The following is a 15107-nucleotide window of genomic DNA, read 5'->3' on the forward strand; positions in this document are numbered from 1 at the left end:
AAAAGTGTAGAGGGGCGAGGGCAGAGTTAGACGGAAAAAGCTTATTAAAATGTATGCAGGTAGACCAAATTTAGGGCAGAACAACGTCTGCCGGGTCTGCTAGTAATTTTTGAAATTTTATTTGGGAACAATTTTATCAAAAGCTAGCAAATCTCTTCAAGCATTTTCTACCGCGCGAGTAGGTATCGAAGTGAGGCATAATAAATTACATACATAATTAGGTATTTATGTGGCTTTCACAATTCAATTTAAAACTGTTTATTTATCTTTTTAGTTTATGTATAAGTGTGCTTTACATGTGTTTGTGTATGTCTACTAAATTTAAGCATAACAATGAATTAAATTTTTAAGTTTAATTAAATATAATAATTATTATTTTTTATTTCTATACATAGTACACTATATGACATTTATAAATATGTGAATACACTTCTTTTTTTTTGTATTTTCCTTCGTTTTTTTTTTTTTTTTCAATAACAAAAAATCAAATCAAAAGCATAACCTAATGCATACTTTTTACAATGCACACATTTTCCCCACCTTCCTGGGTTGTGCGCAAAAGAAGACCAGAAACAAATTAAAGCAGTAGCCTAAACGTAACCTAAGAACATTCCATAATTCCTATGATTTTATTGTGTATGCCTTACTCTGACATTATTTTTTTATACTTTATTTTATATTTATTTTTTACATTTTGAGTGTTATTAGGATCAGCAAAAAATTATGTATGTATTTATTTTCACGGGTACAATTCATATGAAAATTTCTTTTAATTCGTTTGTACACATTCGAATATTCAATATAATATAAACGCACAACGAATTTGCTGTTCATATAAGTTATAGTGCTTCAACATAATTTAGTTATGGAAAAACTGAATTTTCATATGTATTAATAAATACTATGTGTGAATGCGTTTTTGACAAATTTTCGCACAAAATCATTCGACAAAAATATGTTTATCCTGCGTTGAGAGGTGAGACGACCATTGTATGATATGATCCACATAAAAAACCCCGAGCTCATAATTGTTATTATCTAATATACTATTAAAAAAATGTAATACCAATGTGAAAAAATAGCGATACATTTGAGATAAGGCTTATTTCAAATTCAAAGCCATTATATCATTAACTTACATTCCACAAATAACTACAGATCTGCATAGACTTGATAACATCTTTGCTCATGTTATGGAGGAATCCAGAAATGTGAAGGTCCCACCAAACGCAAATTGTCCAAAATTAAAAAAAAAAAAAATAATATTTTAACACATGTCGCTTCTAGATGATGTCTATCGAAACTTCGAATCGGGGAATTAAAAAAATGCAACCAAACTTCCATTACGTCGATTGAAAACCATCAGCTGGTACACTCCGGTAACCGTCCTCAAGGCCACTAACGAGGGATTCAAGGGGTTGATAAGAGCAATACAAAGCTTTATAGCTTCACAGCTTCCGCAATCCAATTGTCAACCTCACCTAAGCGAGGGGAATCCTGTTACAAATATGAATGTATCATACACATATGTATTTAGCAGGCGAGGCTCTGGCGACCCCAAGTTCCTCATGGAACTAGGTGGTAGGGAGCAGCATGGCCTAGAAGGTTTAATGTGGTCATATTTATCGTTTTCGAGATGGTCAGGCTAGTACCTTAAAGGTGCATTTACCGGAACGTACCGGATCTATATCCGGGAAGGACCATTAACATCGACAACACTTCTCAAAACTTTCTGGGATTGTCTTGATCGTTAATATACCAACAACGAGCACCACTGACGGCAGCATAAACACACACAAAAACGTAAATTTAAAAAATACCAATAATGCATTTATTTTTTGTTTTTTTTTATGTTGTCGTCAGTGGTCCTGAGAACGTAGAACGTAGTGTAGCCGAAATATATTTGCATAAAAACCAAACACAACCGAACAAAGTGTTATCGTAAAGTGGGAACAATGTACATGGTTTAGTTGAATGAGCGCAATCTGATAACGAAAACCATCATCAACAGTACAAATTCGAAAAATTAAGAAAGGAGAAGGAAAAGAAACCGTAAACGTTAATATGGTGAAATAGAAGATGAGGGAGAAAAAGCAAGCTTATAATATGGAACGCAAACTGGAACGAAACCAAAGCACAACCGCAACCAGGTTGTCGAACGAAACCGAAACGGGAACACAGTCCAAATACGAACTATGGACCGAAACCGACCCTGGGCCTGGAAGCGGGAATCATAACCTTCACTGCACCGAAACGAAACCGAAATCAAATTCGGAACTGGGACCGAAACCGGAACCAACCTAAAAGCGAGTCGTAATTGAAAATGAAAAAAAAACCAAACCCAAAATAAAAATTAAAGCAAAATCAGCAGAAACGGGACCCGAAACAAAACCCGAACTGTTACAACAATGGAAATTCAAACCGAATGGGATCACAATGAAAACCGCTCCCAGCGGGTTAGGGGGTCAGAATATACCCGCGGTAGGTATGCCTGTCGTAAGAGGCGACTAAAATACCAGATTCAAGGGGCTGTGTAGTGCAACCCTTCAGGTTGCCAGCGCAATATATAGCTTCTCCAAACCCAATTGTCAACCTCACCTATCCGCCGCGAATCCTGTTTCACTAACAGACGAGGCTCTGGCGACCCCAAGCTCCTCATGGAACTTGGGGTGGGGAGGGAGGCATGGCCTGAAGGTTTAATGTGGCCATATAAATCGTTCCCGAGATGGTGCTGTGTTACCGGAGCGTACCGGATCTGTATCCGGCAAAGGACCATCACATCGATAACACTCCCCAAAGCCTTCGGGGAGCAAACTTATCGCTACAACAACAACAACAACAACAACAACAAAGAAAACCGGACCCGAGACCGAATAATCGAAATTTAAGTGTAAATGAGAATTGACAGTCGGACAACAAATCTAATTTTTATTCCAAACCTACATAGCAGCTTCAACTGCATACACTACAGCTGGAATCCCTTGGTTTCGTCGGAATCATCTCAATAAATCAAGTCCGCTCTTATGACAAATATTTGCAATTGACAGCGCGATGCCAAATTGGTTACAGTAGAAAACAAATGAAACGTGGACCCCTAAGTTTACACATTAAACTTCAAGAACACCTGGTATAATGCCTTTTTTATTTTTCACAATTCACTAAATTTTAACTGCCCAATGCCCACTGAAATTATGATTTCTAGTAAGGATTTTATTCACCAATATTGAGCGATTTCTGTCAAGAACAAGAAACTTTTTTAAAGCACTTTTTGGAAAGAAGGATTCTTTCCGAAAGTATTTTATTGATCTCATAATCCCGAAAATGTTCGGAAGTTCCGACAAAACACAATCCAGACCGTGCAAACTCCCGTCGGGATTTTTTATTTTCTGTATAATGAATAGTCGGCATTTCGTTTGACCTAGATTATGATTGGTCGGGATTCCAACGTGTCCGGGATTATGTTATTCCGACATAGCATTAAAAACACTTTCCCTAAAAAATTATTAACATTTAAGATTGAAAATTTGTATTTAGGCCAGTTGTACCGTGGCCTGTCATCCCTTCCGCGCCGAGCGCCTGTACAAGTATTTCAGATAAGACTTGTACAGAAGTTTTTGATCTACAACTCTTTTTTGAACGCAAAGCACGAATAACTAAATTTCGCGGCCTTTGACTTCGCTCCCACACGGTTTGTTTCGGTTTTCAATACCGCTTATTCAAATCCAACATAAAGGTCTAGGCAAGTTTCCAACTTCGTATTCCAAGGTTATAGTAATGAAGTTGAAAGGAAATTTTGTTTATAGAGCTATTGAATTTTCAATGCATTTTCTTTCTTTTCTAAAATGCTTTGTTTGTGCATTTCTATACTATATTAACAAAATGCACAAATGTATATTGACTTACTTTTGCTGACAGCACTCTTAGCGATTACTAAATTTTCTTCCCAACTACTTCTGTCTTTGGGTATGTCCGAACCGCCAAATAACAATAACAGCAGTATTACTTAATTGATGGAATGAATGTTGGTGAAAATGTTTAATAGATTATCAACATTTCATTCAACGAACGCATGACATTGCAGCAGCGCTCCAACTTTGCCGATGAACGTGATGCTCTGTCATAAAAAGTAACACTGCTGCTGCAACAACTGCAGCTCGAACACATTCTTTCAGTATGTATGTATATTGCAAGATATTGTAATTCAAAGTGATCAAATCGTTTATAATAAAAAAAAAACTATAACAAACCAGTAGCGATGTATGCACTCTAAATATTAATGCAACGCAGCATAAATAAAATTCGGTAAGTTTCAAATACTTGTATCATAGGAAAACTGGCGGCAGTCTAATAGCATTTTCATTTCAGAATAAAAGCCTGCATGCTATTTTGCCAAATAATAGTGTTGTCAATCTATTACCGCCCTAAATAAACGCGGCGGTTCAATTTTCTGATGGCTGTTTGTATTTTCTCTTCATAATTAACAAAAAACAAGAGTTGCCACTTATAAGACAAACCTTCTTTGAAAGAGAAAAAGCCACTAGTATAAAATTTTCGCACAATATTTGAAACAAAAAAAAAACATCTCATAATTATTAATGAGTTCAGTTAAACTTTTAGTTGTTATCGCTACCTTATGCTACGGCGATATTTCTCAGTACCAAAGACGCCGCTTGCACCACCTCCACCACGATCTTCGTTGTCGCCACACCATTCAGGATCATTTGGATCATCGTCTGCAAATGGCTCGCTATCTGTGCTATTTGCATCGCTATCTCGATGCTGACGTCCCAAATATGCATCGTACTCATCTTCAATTTCCATTAAACTTTTGCGTGTATTGTCATTAACAGTGCCACCATCAAAGAAACCGTCACCTGGCGCTAAATGATGCTTTGGGTAATCACAATCATCATCCTCTTGAGCCAATATCGTTAACAAATCGACCTCATCATCGTCAACGTCTTCATCATCATCATCAATATCTATCCCAACGACACCTGCACGACTATTTATACCATCTGTATCATATACACCATTCGACAAATCATTATTTGTTTTGGCGCGTGAACGTGAAGAATAGCCGCGACGTCGTCCTCGCCCAACAGTATTACCGCCTCTACGCGAACTATTATTAATTCGCTGCTTTCTATTATAAATTACATCACAGTTTTGCATTGTTGACGCTATCTTTCCACGTCTGCTGATCGCAACTGGCGCGTCACTTCGACAATTGCTGCGTTGACGTACAATTTTTGTACCACTAGTGACATTGTCAGTGGTGTTGCAGTCTTCTAAATACTTAGAATCGAAATTTAAGTAATGGAATTCGGCAGGCATTGCTTTCAACAGTCCTTCGAATGCCTCATCAGAGAGGGGAAATTTAAGAGGTTCATATGGTGGCACAACCTACAAATACATATGAAGCAAAAGTTGTTAAGGGATGTTACATTTGAATTGCACAAACAAATTCCTTTCCCTACATACCTCTTTGAGATCTGGTGTGGAACTCCGTCGCTCCATTTCGCGTTCTTTTTTTGTAGATGTGGTGCGCCGCCGCTCCAAATTCTTGCACAAACCATTGCTGTTGGTACTACCTGAGGTATTTAGTGGTGGAGGAGGATTACCTGTTAATTCAGATTAGCATGAGGTACAATAAAACAAATTTAAAGTTGAATGTTCATTCAATAGTGAAATTCAGAAGCCGCTATAATTTTAGATGTTTCCTTAATCCCAATAACCTTTTTACTAAGGATAATTTTCTTTAAGAGCCCCAAGCAATTCACAAGTGCCACTTTTTAATTTTCCACCTTCTACCTCCACCTCCACTTTTCCAGAAACCTGGGCATCCAAACAGACATCTGATTGATGAGCCAACACCGCCTAGGGGCTTAAGGAGTCATCTCCGTAAGCATTTTGAGGAAATACGGCACCTGAGAACCCAGCCGTATGAAGCAAAAAAACACAAGCAGGTCCTTGGTGAACTCCACAAACAGGCGTCGGACCTTTATGTCAGGAATTGCCCGGTGAATCCAGTACTCAAAGAAAAGTACCCAAAACTTGTGGAAAAGGAACGCATACTCCCCAGGGAAACGCGTGTCACTCTTGCTCAACTTCGTTCTGGATACTGTAACAGGTTAAACTCTTACCTATCCAGAATCAACCCCGACATACAAAATGTATGCCCCGCTTGCAATGTGTCCCCACATGACACCAACCATCTCTTTAATTGTAATGTGGAACCAACGCCTCTAACACCCCTTTCATTATGGTCCACCCCTGTTGAAACAGCAAGTTTCCTTGGACTCCCGTTAGAGGATATTGATGACAATTTGTGATCGGTCGCGGCTGTTAGGTGGGGCGAAGCACTGCTACAACAACAACAACGACCGGAACGTACCAAATCTGCATCCGGCAAAGGATAATCAACATCGATAACACTTCCCAAAGCCTTCGGGGAGTGTCCTTATCACGACAACAACAACAACAACAACATAAGATATTCGGCAAAATAATTTGGGAAAGGATAGTCACGACGTTTTTGTGTTCGCTTTATTTAAAATACTTAAAACACCGAGGGATTAAATTATAATTCATATAGAGTTCGTTAAGAAATTTTCTTGACATAACTTACTCACCTGTACCGTTATCGCCTGTTTCCGAAACAGCATCTAAAGGGTTAAGTGGTATAGAAGGCGCTAATGGCGAAGGAATACTCTAATATAAAATGAAATGGCAAAATTAGTAAAGATGTATGCTTTGGTTTAGTATAACTTAAATTCACCTCTTGATCACCACCGCCTATACTTGGCGTTTGTGGCGCCGGAGAAGTTGGATCCGGTGTATTGGTACCACTGGACTCTGCACGGCTATCAATACGACGATTCGCACGGGAACGTGTGCTCCAAGGAAATTTCAAATAGGTCTTGAATTTTCTACGTTCCTCAGCCAGCTTTCGTTCATGCCGCAGCATTATAGCATCATCAGTGATATGCTCTAGTTCAGCCTCTTCAGCTGCATAATCCACTTCCATAGACTCCCCTTTATTTGCGTAAATGCGTTTAAGGCGTATTCCTCGTTTATAATTTACCACTGGCTTTGGTGTGAAATGTTTCGTTGCTACATCAGTTACACAATTTACTTCCGGTTTTTTTAATTCATAAATTTCGGTTATCATTGAAATGCCAGTTTGGAAATCTTTGCTTTCGATGAAGTTTTCCATTTTTCCTTTTTTCTCCGCTGGTTCCTCCAATTCTACGTCGAACTTTGATATCAAATGATCAGTTTCCACGTTTCTGCTTTCATTTTTTATTACACCACAACTATTGTTTTTTAAAATATTATTTCTTTGCTCTGCAATCTTAGAGGAGTTAACAGGTAATGGATTTTTTTTCATCAATACATCTTTGTATTTAATTTCATCAATAGCAATCGATTTGTTTGATTCCTCAATTGAAGTATTTATCGCTACTTTTTTTACCATGATTTTAACTTCAGAAACTTCGTCATTTATGCTTTTTGTTCCTTTTACTTGTGAATTATTACTTAAGGGTGAGGTTTTATTTAAAAAAATTTGGTTAGCATCGAACTTTGATTTATCATTATCAGGAGTGGTGATTTTTTCCAAAGATTTGTCCATATCCATTGTAGGATCTAATGACATCTGGAAAACTCCCCCTCGATCTTCATCAATAACACGCCATCTTAAAATAAAAAAATTAAAGTTCTGTTCAGTAAATAACACAAATTTTAAGAGGTAAGAGTTAAATCTAATAATTGGTGGCCGCCGTGGTGTGGTGATAGCGTGCTCCGCCTACCATACCAAAGATCCTGGGTTCGATGCCCGGGAACAGCAACACCAAAAATTTAGAAACGAGTTTTTTCACTTAAAAAAGGTTTTCCAAGCGTGGTCGGCCCTCGGCAGTGATTTGGCTAACACTCCATGAAAAAGCCATTCGGAGTCGGCGTAAAACATGCTGGTCCCGCCCCTCCAATATGTAGTAAAAATTACAAGGAGCACGATGCAAATTGGAAGAAAAGCTCTTTATTTTTAAACGGTTTTATTTAATAATTGAAGTCGTTCTCGTTACTTACTGAATTCTTTACCGGTAGAGATTAAAAAAGGGGATAGTTAATAAATTTCGTTCTATTCTTACTAAATTAATTTTACAAAAATAACAAACCCGATCTTGTAATTGATTAAAAACTTAGCCAAGTCATTTTGAAATATTTTCATATTTAACTTACTTGGGTGTTGGTATTTCCTTGTATGGTAAAATTTCAACACGAGTTGCAGCAGCTACGCTATAAGGTATAACAATGTTATCTATGTCATACGATGTGCGATTTTTCGATCTGCTGTATCAAGAAAAAGTATTTTCATATATTAGTATAAAATAATTATTAAGGATGAAATGGCACTTTACTTACCTTTCGTATTTGTAATAACTACTGCTACTGCCGCCACCAATATTTGTATGTGTTGGAGATGATGTGCGACTACGTCCAGCAAAGCCATCCCAATTTGTATCGTTTGGTTCACCAGTATAGTTGGTATTACTTGATGGCAAATAATTATTCTGATAAGTATGGGAAATGTTGTTGTAGTGGTTGTTGCTGCTGCTATTACTAATTGTTATTCCCGCTGATGTATTTGACGCCGAACCTTTACGACATTTATTAGTATTTTTATAACTGCCAATGCCACTACTACCGCCAATGCCGACACCACCGCCACCACCGCTAAAACCGTTACTGTTGTTGAAGATCAATGATGAATGTACTGGGCTGGGATTGAATTGGTCGCAATTTTGTGGGGGAGTGTCGCTCGTTTGGTGAATATAAGTGCTGCTGCTGTTGCCACTTTGTTGACTGTGATGGCTGCTTTGGCTGTGATTGCTGTGATTTGTTGCCACCGGTGATAAGGCCCGTGACGGTTCCAATAAAACTCCGTCGCCCACTAGATGGTAATGGTGTATTTTTTTTAAATTTTTTGTCGATTCTATTTTTTGATAGCCACAAAAATTTCGACATGACATTTTTTATACAAGTCATTTATTAAGAAAAATCATAAATTCCAATTGGAAGCATTAAAAAAAGCAAAATTCAATTGCATAAAAAACAGTTTTATTTATTTCGAAAAGTGGTTTCGATTTCAAGTAAATGTGTTGTCACATTTATTGTTTGTTTTTGTTTTTAGAATTTTAGAAAAATTTATAGTATGGCATATTATTTTTTAGCATTAATGCGATTGGCGGCGGTCGGCATTTAAATATCGTCATTTCATGATAATACCAAGCAAATAGTACAATCCAAGGACAAAGAAGAGCAGACGTTCCAAAATTTTAGATTGTGTTTGTAGTGTAAAATTGTTTTAAACGTGGAGCAGCGATCAGTTGATATTGCAACACAAAATGGAAAGAAAAAAAGATGCAAAATTGTTTTTGTTTTATGTTAATATCAATTATCGAATTATTCATGTTTACAATAATTTACTGTTGGCCACAAGTGGCGTTGTTGAAGAAGACGTAGACAAAATGCCAGTACCGTTTCCACTTTCGCACGTCTGCAATGAAGTTGTTGTTGCACATGCGCTTAGCGCTGATACATCCGTTAACACGCCACTAATTCCGCCGCCACCAACAATTCCTCCTGCTCCTGCTGCTAAATTAGCGGTCGAGTCCGAGCTATGACCAGCTGCACTTGATGGATTTGTTGCTGTTGCTGTTGACGATGCCGCTGCCGCCGCCGCATTTCTTTCCTCAGCTGCAAGTCGATCTTTCTTCTTTATGTAGCGGCGTTTTGCGGCCGGTTCAGTGTATTTTTTAGATGTATGCCCAGTAGCTGCACGTTCAGCTTCTCGTTCGGCTTTCCAGACGCTCTTTGCAATACTTTTTACTTGACAACGCATAACGCGTTGCTGCCACTCTGGCATTCGGGCAATGGACTCCAAATGCAGTGTGCTGCTGACATCTAAAAAAGAAAAATTAGAAAAAAAAACATTTTTGGGATCGTTTTTATGAGAGAGTTATGAGAAAAACTATAAGGTTGTGTCGAGGAAAGCGGGAGGGCACCGAGTCGCTTGTGCTCGGCAACTCGCTTTGCGTTAACTTTCTTTTCACAAATTCGTTTCTCTTCAGTATTTCTTTTTAAATTGCTAACTAACATTTGGTGCTTCATTTTGACTTTTTGAATGAATAAAAAAATAATATGATAAGAATGGTACAAATGATGCAACCAAAGCAAATATATATACTATACTAAAGAACCATCAACATCGATAACGCTCCCCAAAGTCTTCGGAGAGTGTCCTTATCACAACAACAACAACAACAACATACCAAAATGCACAAAATCCAATAAATCCCAAACCAAAACGCGTTAATTACAAACAAATATCGGTCTTAACTTCATCTATTTGTCCGATAAATCAGATTTTTGATTGTATGTTCTCCCATAACTGCTATAATAGCATATGTATCATTTGAAAATGCGCATCCATTGAAGACTACGCACCTTTTCTCATTTATATATGAATTTGTTTTGTGTCACTTATTGCGTTTTGGTTTGGAAATCCTCAATTTTTTTATCAACGTTTACCCTATTCCTGCCTGCGAAGCAATTCAAATACGGCGTCGAGGAGTGGTAAGGCGCAAGCATCAACTTCCTTGCAAAATATGGTCGGAAGAGTGCATGCCTGACGATTGGAATCTAAGTGCTCTTCGCCCAGTCCACAAGAAGGAGGCCCCTGCAAACTCTCTCTTCAGTATTTCTTTTTAAATTGCTAACTAACATTTGGTGCTTCATTTTGACTTTTTGAATGAATAAAAAAATAATATGATAAGAATGGTACAAATGATGCAACCAAAGCAAATATATATACTATACTAAAGAACCATCAACATCGATAACGCTCCCCAAAGTCTTCGGAGAGTGTCCTTATCACAACAACAACAAAAACAACAACATACCAAAATGCACAAAATCCAATAAATCCCAAACCAAAACGCATTAATTACAAACAAATATCGGTCTTAACTTCATCTATTTGTCCGATAAATCAGATTTTTGATTGTATGTTCTCCTATAACTGCTATAATAGCATATGTATCATTTGAAAATGCGCATCCATTGAAGACTACGCACCTTTTCTCATTTATATATGAATTTGTTTTGTGTCACTTATTGCGTTTTGGTTTGGAAATCCTCAATTTTTTTTTATCAACGTTTACCCTATTCCTGCCTGCGAAGCAATTCAAATACGGCGTCGAGGAGTGGTAAGGCGCAAGCATCAACTTCCTTGCAAAATATGGTCGGAAGAGTGCATGCCTGACGATTGGAATCTAAGTGCTCTTCGCCCAGTCCACAAGAAGGAGGCCCCTGCAAACTCTCTCTTCAGTATTTCTTTTTAAATTGCTAACTAACATTTGGTGCTTCATTTTGACTTTTTGAATGAATAAAAAAATAATATGATAAGAATGGTACAAATGATGCAACCAAAGCAAATATATATATACTATACTAAAGAACCATCAACATCGATAACGCTCCCCAAAGTCTTCGGAGAGTGTCCTTATCACAACAACAACAACAACAACAACAACAACAACATACCAAAATGCACAAAATCCAATAAATCCCAAACCAAAACGCATTAATTACAAACAAATATCGGTCTTAACTTCATCTATTTGTCCGATAAATCAGATTTTTGATTGTATGTTCTCCCATAACTGCTATAATAGCATATGTATCATTTGAAAATGCGCATCCATTGAAGACTACGCACCTTTTCTCATTTATATATGAATTTGTTTTGTGTCACTTATTGCGTTTTGGTTTGGAAATCCTCAATTTTTTTTTATCAACGTTTACCCTATTCCTGCCTGCGAAGCAATTCAAATACGGCGTCGAGGAGTGGTAAGGCGCAAACATCAACTTCCTTGCAAAATATGGTTGGAAGAGTGCATGCCTCACGATTGGAATCTAAGTGCTCTTCGCCCAGTCCACAAGAAGGAGGCCCCAGCAAACTGCGCCAAATATAGCTGAATCAGCCTTCTTAGTATCGCGCACAAGGTCCTGTCAAGCGTATTGTGCAAAGCATTGAAGCACATCTTGAATCGTCTGATTTTCACTATGCGGCAGACCTTGGTAGAAACCCGCGAAGGAAGAATTGACGCATACCACCTCTTCGTCGATTTTGAAGCCCCCCTCGGCATAGCGAATGCCGCTGCCTGAAATTGGTTTTCCCGCAAAAATTATACGGCTGTACAAAATGTCGTTAAGCAACACAATCACCTCAGTCATAATTGGGAAGGACCTCTCTGATGTATGCTGACGACGGCTGAACACCCGCGTCGTAGGATCAGCTTACTTCAAACTGGACAAAGAAGCGGAAAATATGGGTTTGATGGTGAATGAGGAGAAAACGAAGTACCTGCTGTCATCAAGCAAAGTATCAGCTTATTTGCGTTTTGGCAGCCATAACTTCGAAGAGTAAAAAAATTCGCTTTGATACCCAGCAATGAAATCCAAATGAGTGCCACTTCGGATTAAGAAAGCAATTGAAAAGTATAGCCTTCTCTCGGCAACCGAAAATCTTGCTCTACATGTGACTTATGGTACCCGTCCTGATATATGATGCAGAAGCATTATCGGAAAGCTATCGGTTTGTTATCGACTTTTTATTTAAAAGCTATTGATTTGTTATCGAAATGCCATCGATTTGATCGGGTTGTTATCGACGCGCTTTCGTTTTTTATCGAGTAGGTACCGATAAAACTTCGCTATAACAAGCTGATAACAAACCGATAACTCGCCCATAATTTCTCTATAAATAATATGCCGATAATAAAACGAGAACTTGCCGAACTCGGTTGTTACGGATAACAAGCCTATATAAAAATACATGGCGTTATAACCTCCGAAGAGATTTTAGGTCGAGCTTCTCTTCCAATTTGCGTCGTGCTCCTTTTTTTTCGTAAAAATTGGCGGGACGGGACCTACATGTTTTACGCCGACTCCGAACGGCATCTGCAAGATAGATGATTTTTCACTAAGAAGCCTTTCACGGTAGAAATACACTCGGAGCGTTTGCCAAAACACTGCCGAGGAGCGTCCGCTTAGAAAAACGTTCTTCTAAGTAAAGAAACTTGTTTCTAAATTTTTATGTTGCTTTGCCCTGGAATTAAACCCAGGATCTTCTGCGTTGTAGGCGGAGCACGCTACCACCATACCACGGTGGTCACGTCTATAACAATCCGATAATAAGCGATAGTTGGCGGCCACCGTGGTGTGATGGTAGCGTGCTCCGCCTATCACACCGTATGCCCTGGGTTCAACTCCCGGGCAAAGCAACATCAAAATTTTAGAAATAAGGTTTTTCAATTAGAAGAAAATTTTCTAAGCGGGGTCGCCCCTCGGCAGTGTTTGGCAAGCGCTCCGGGTGTATTTCTGCCATGAAAAGCTCTCAGTGAAAACTCATCTGCCTTGCAGATGCCGTTCGGAGTCGGCATAAAACATGTAGGTCCCCTCCGGCCAATTTGTAGGGAAAATCAAGAGGAGCACGACGCAAATTGGAAGAGAAGCTCGGCCTTAGATCTCTTCGGAGGTTATCGCGCCTTACATTTATTTTTTATTTTTTTTTTAATAAGCGATAGTACGTCGACAATAAACCGATAACAGGTCGATAACACTTTATATTCACAAATGGTCTTTTCCGAAACATGAACTTATTCCAAAACAGCCGCGAAAATAGCTCCAAAATAATACCAAAACTATCTCAAACTAGTGCCAAAATTATCACGAAATAATCGTGCAAATATGTAGTCCCGAAATGTCCCTAAAATATTTCCAAAATTATCACGAAATAGCATCTTAATAACATCAAAATAGTACCGCGTATACTCCGGAAATGATCTAAAAATAATCTTAAAATGATTTCAACATCATTGTTTAGAAATAAACATTCCAGTAATGAACTCAAATAAAAAGAAGATAAAAAATATTTAAGTACTTCCTTTACATACTAAATGGACCAGAAGAAACGAAAAATTTTTCCTCAAAAAAGAAATAATCTTGTTGAGCTTTGATATTAAACCCCCCACCTTAATATTTGTACAGTGTTTATGTCAAAATTTGATTATCAAAGTTCAACAAGATTATGTCTCTGTTCAAAGAGAATTGCATTGTCAAGGTGACCTGAACTATATGTAAAGTTTCATGTTTCCAGCTCAAATCGGTTGGAAGATTCCAGTATCCTAAATAATAAATAAAATTTTTAATACTTTTAAATATATCGACCCCTTTCCCATCTAGAAAATGTTTGTATCATAAATACTACAACTTAATAAAGCTCGATAGCAAAATTTCCAAGTTGGGATGATTTTTTGAATTTTCACCATCCGTGGACCACGTAGCGAAATTTTTTACCCACAATTTTCATTGTCATGGGGTTCTGAAGTATGTTCTTAGTTTCGAGAACATAGCTCTACGAGAAGTTACTCAAACAGCGGTTGTTGTTGCGTTCGCGGGGCAATCCTGGAATAGAGGTCCGGCGCCTGTTTGTGGATACCACTGAAGACTTGATTGTGTTTTTTCCTTCATATGGCTGTGTTCTCAGGTGCCGTACTTCCTCATAATGCTTACGGAGATGACCTCTTAAGCCCTGGCGTCTTCAGTCAGATGTCTGTTGGGATGCCCAGGTTTCCGTCAACCGTTCAGCATTTCATTTCTCTCCCTAATAGGGAGTACTCTTGCCTCGCTGTGTAGGTGGTGTTCCGGTGACATAAGAAGACAGCCCGTAGCGGTTCTGGGAGCGGTGTTTTGGAAGGCCTGTATTTTCTTCCAGTGATTAACCTTTAGGCTTAGCGACCATATCGGGGACGCGTAGCATGCAAATAGCGGTCGCAAGATTCTACGTTTTGTAAATGGACTTTCTAAATATCTCGATCCCTGTCCCATCTAGAAAACTATTTTATCCTAAATATTACAACGCAAGAAAACCCGAAGCTTTGTTCAAAGTTTCAGAACACTGGGTTATCGGGAAGTCCTTTAAAACTTGAAAGCAAAAACAAACTTTATAATTTTTAAAAATTTCAAACCAGAGCCGA

At 38.2% G+C, this 15107-nt stretch overlaps 1 protein-coding gene across 6 annotated transcripts in view; it reads right to left on the minus strand.

The window, feature by feature from the left end:
- Positions 1 to 430: 430 nt before the first annotated feature.
- Positions 431 to 15107, minus strand: part of nsl1 (non-specific lethal 1) — a 63498-nt gene continuing 48821 nt past the window's right edge. For 4 of the 6 annotated variants that reach the window (XM_067777514.1, XM_067777501.1, XM_067777508.1 and 1 more), the window contains exons 6-12: positions 9493 to 9969; positions 8428 to 8998; positions 8245 to 8355; positions 6782 to 7700; positions 6636 to 6714; positions 5485 to 5624; positions 431 to 5406 (exon numbers count right to left, since the gene is read on the minus strand). In XM_067777514.1, coding sequence (XP_067633615.1) covers positions 4627 to 5406; positions 5485 to 5624; positions 6636 to 6714; positions 6782 to 7700; positions 8245 to 8355; positions 8428 to 8998; positions 9493 to 9969 — 3077 coding nt within the window. In that variant the 3' untranslated portion in view covers positions 431 to 4626. The remainder of the gene's footprint in view (positions 5407 to 5484; positions 5625 to 6635; positions 6715 to 6781; positions 7701 to 8244; positions 8356 to 8427; positions 8999 to 9492; positions 9970 to 15107) is intronic. The other 2 variants (XM_067777522.1, XM_067777529.1) reach the window with 2 other exon arrangements.

The sequence above is a fragment of the Eurosta solidaginis genome, chromosome 1, assembly GCF_040869045.1.
Source record: "Eurosta solidaginis isolate ZX-2024a chromosome 1, ASM4086904v1, whole genome shotgun sequence".
NCBI lineage: Eukaryota > Metazoa > Arthropoda > Insecta > Diptera > Tephritidae > Eurosta > Eurosta solidaginis.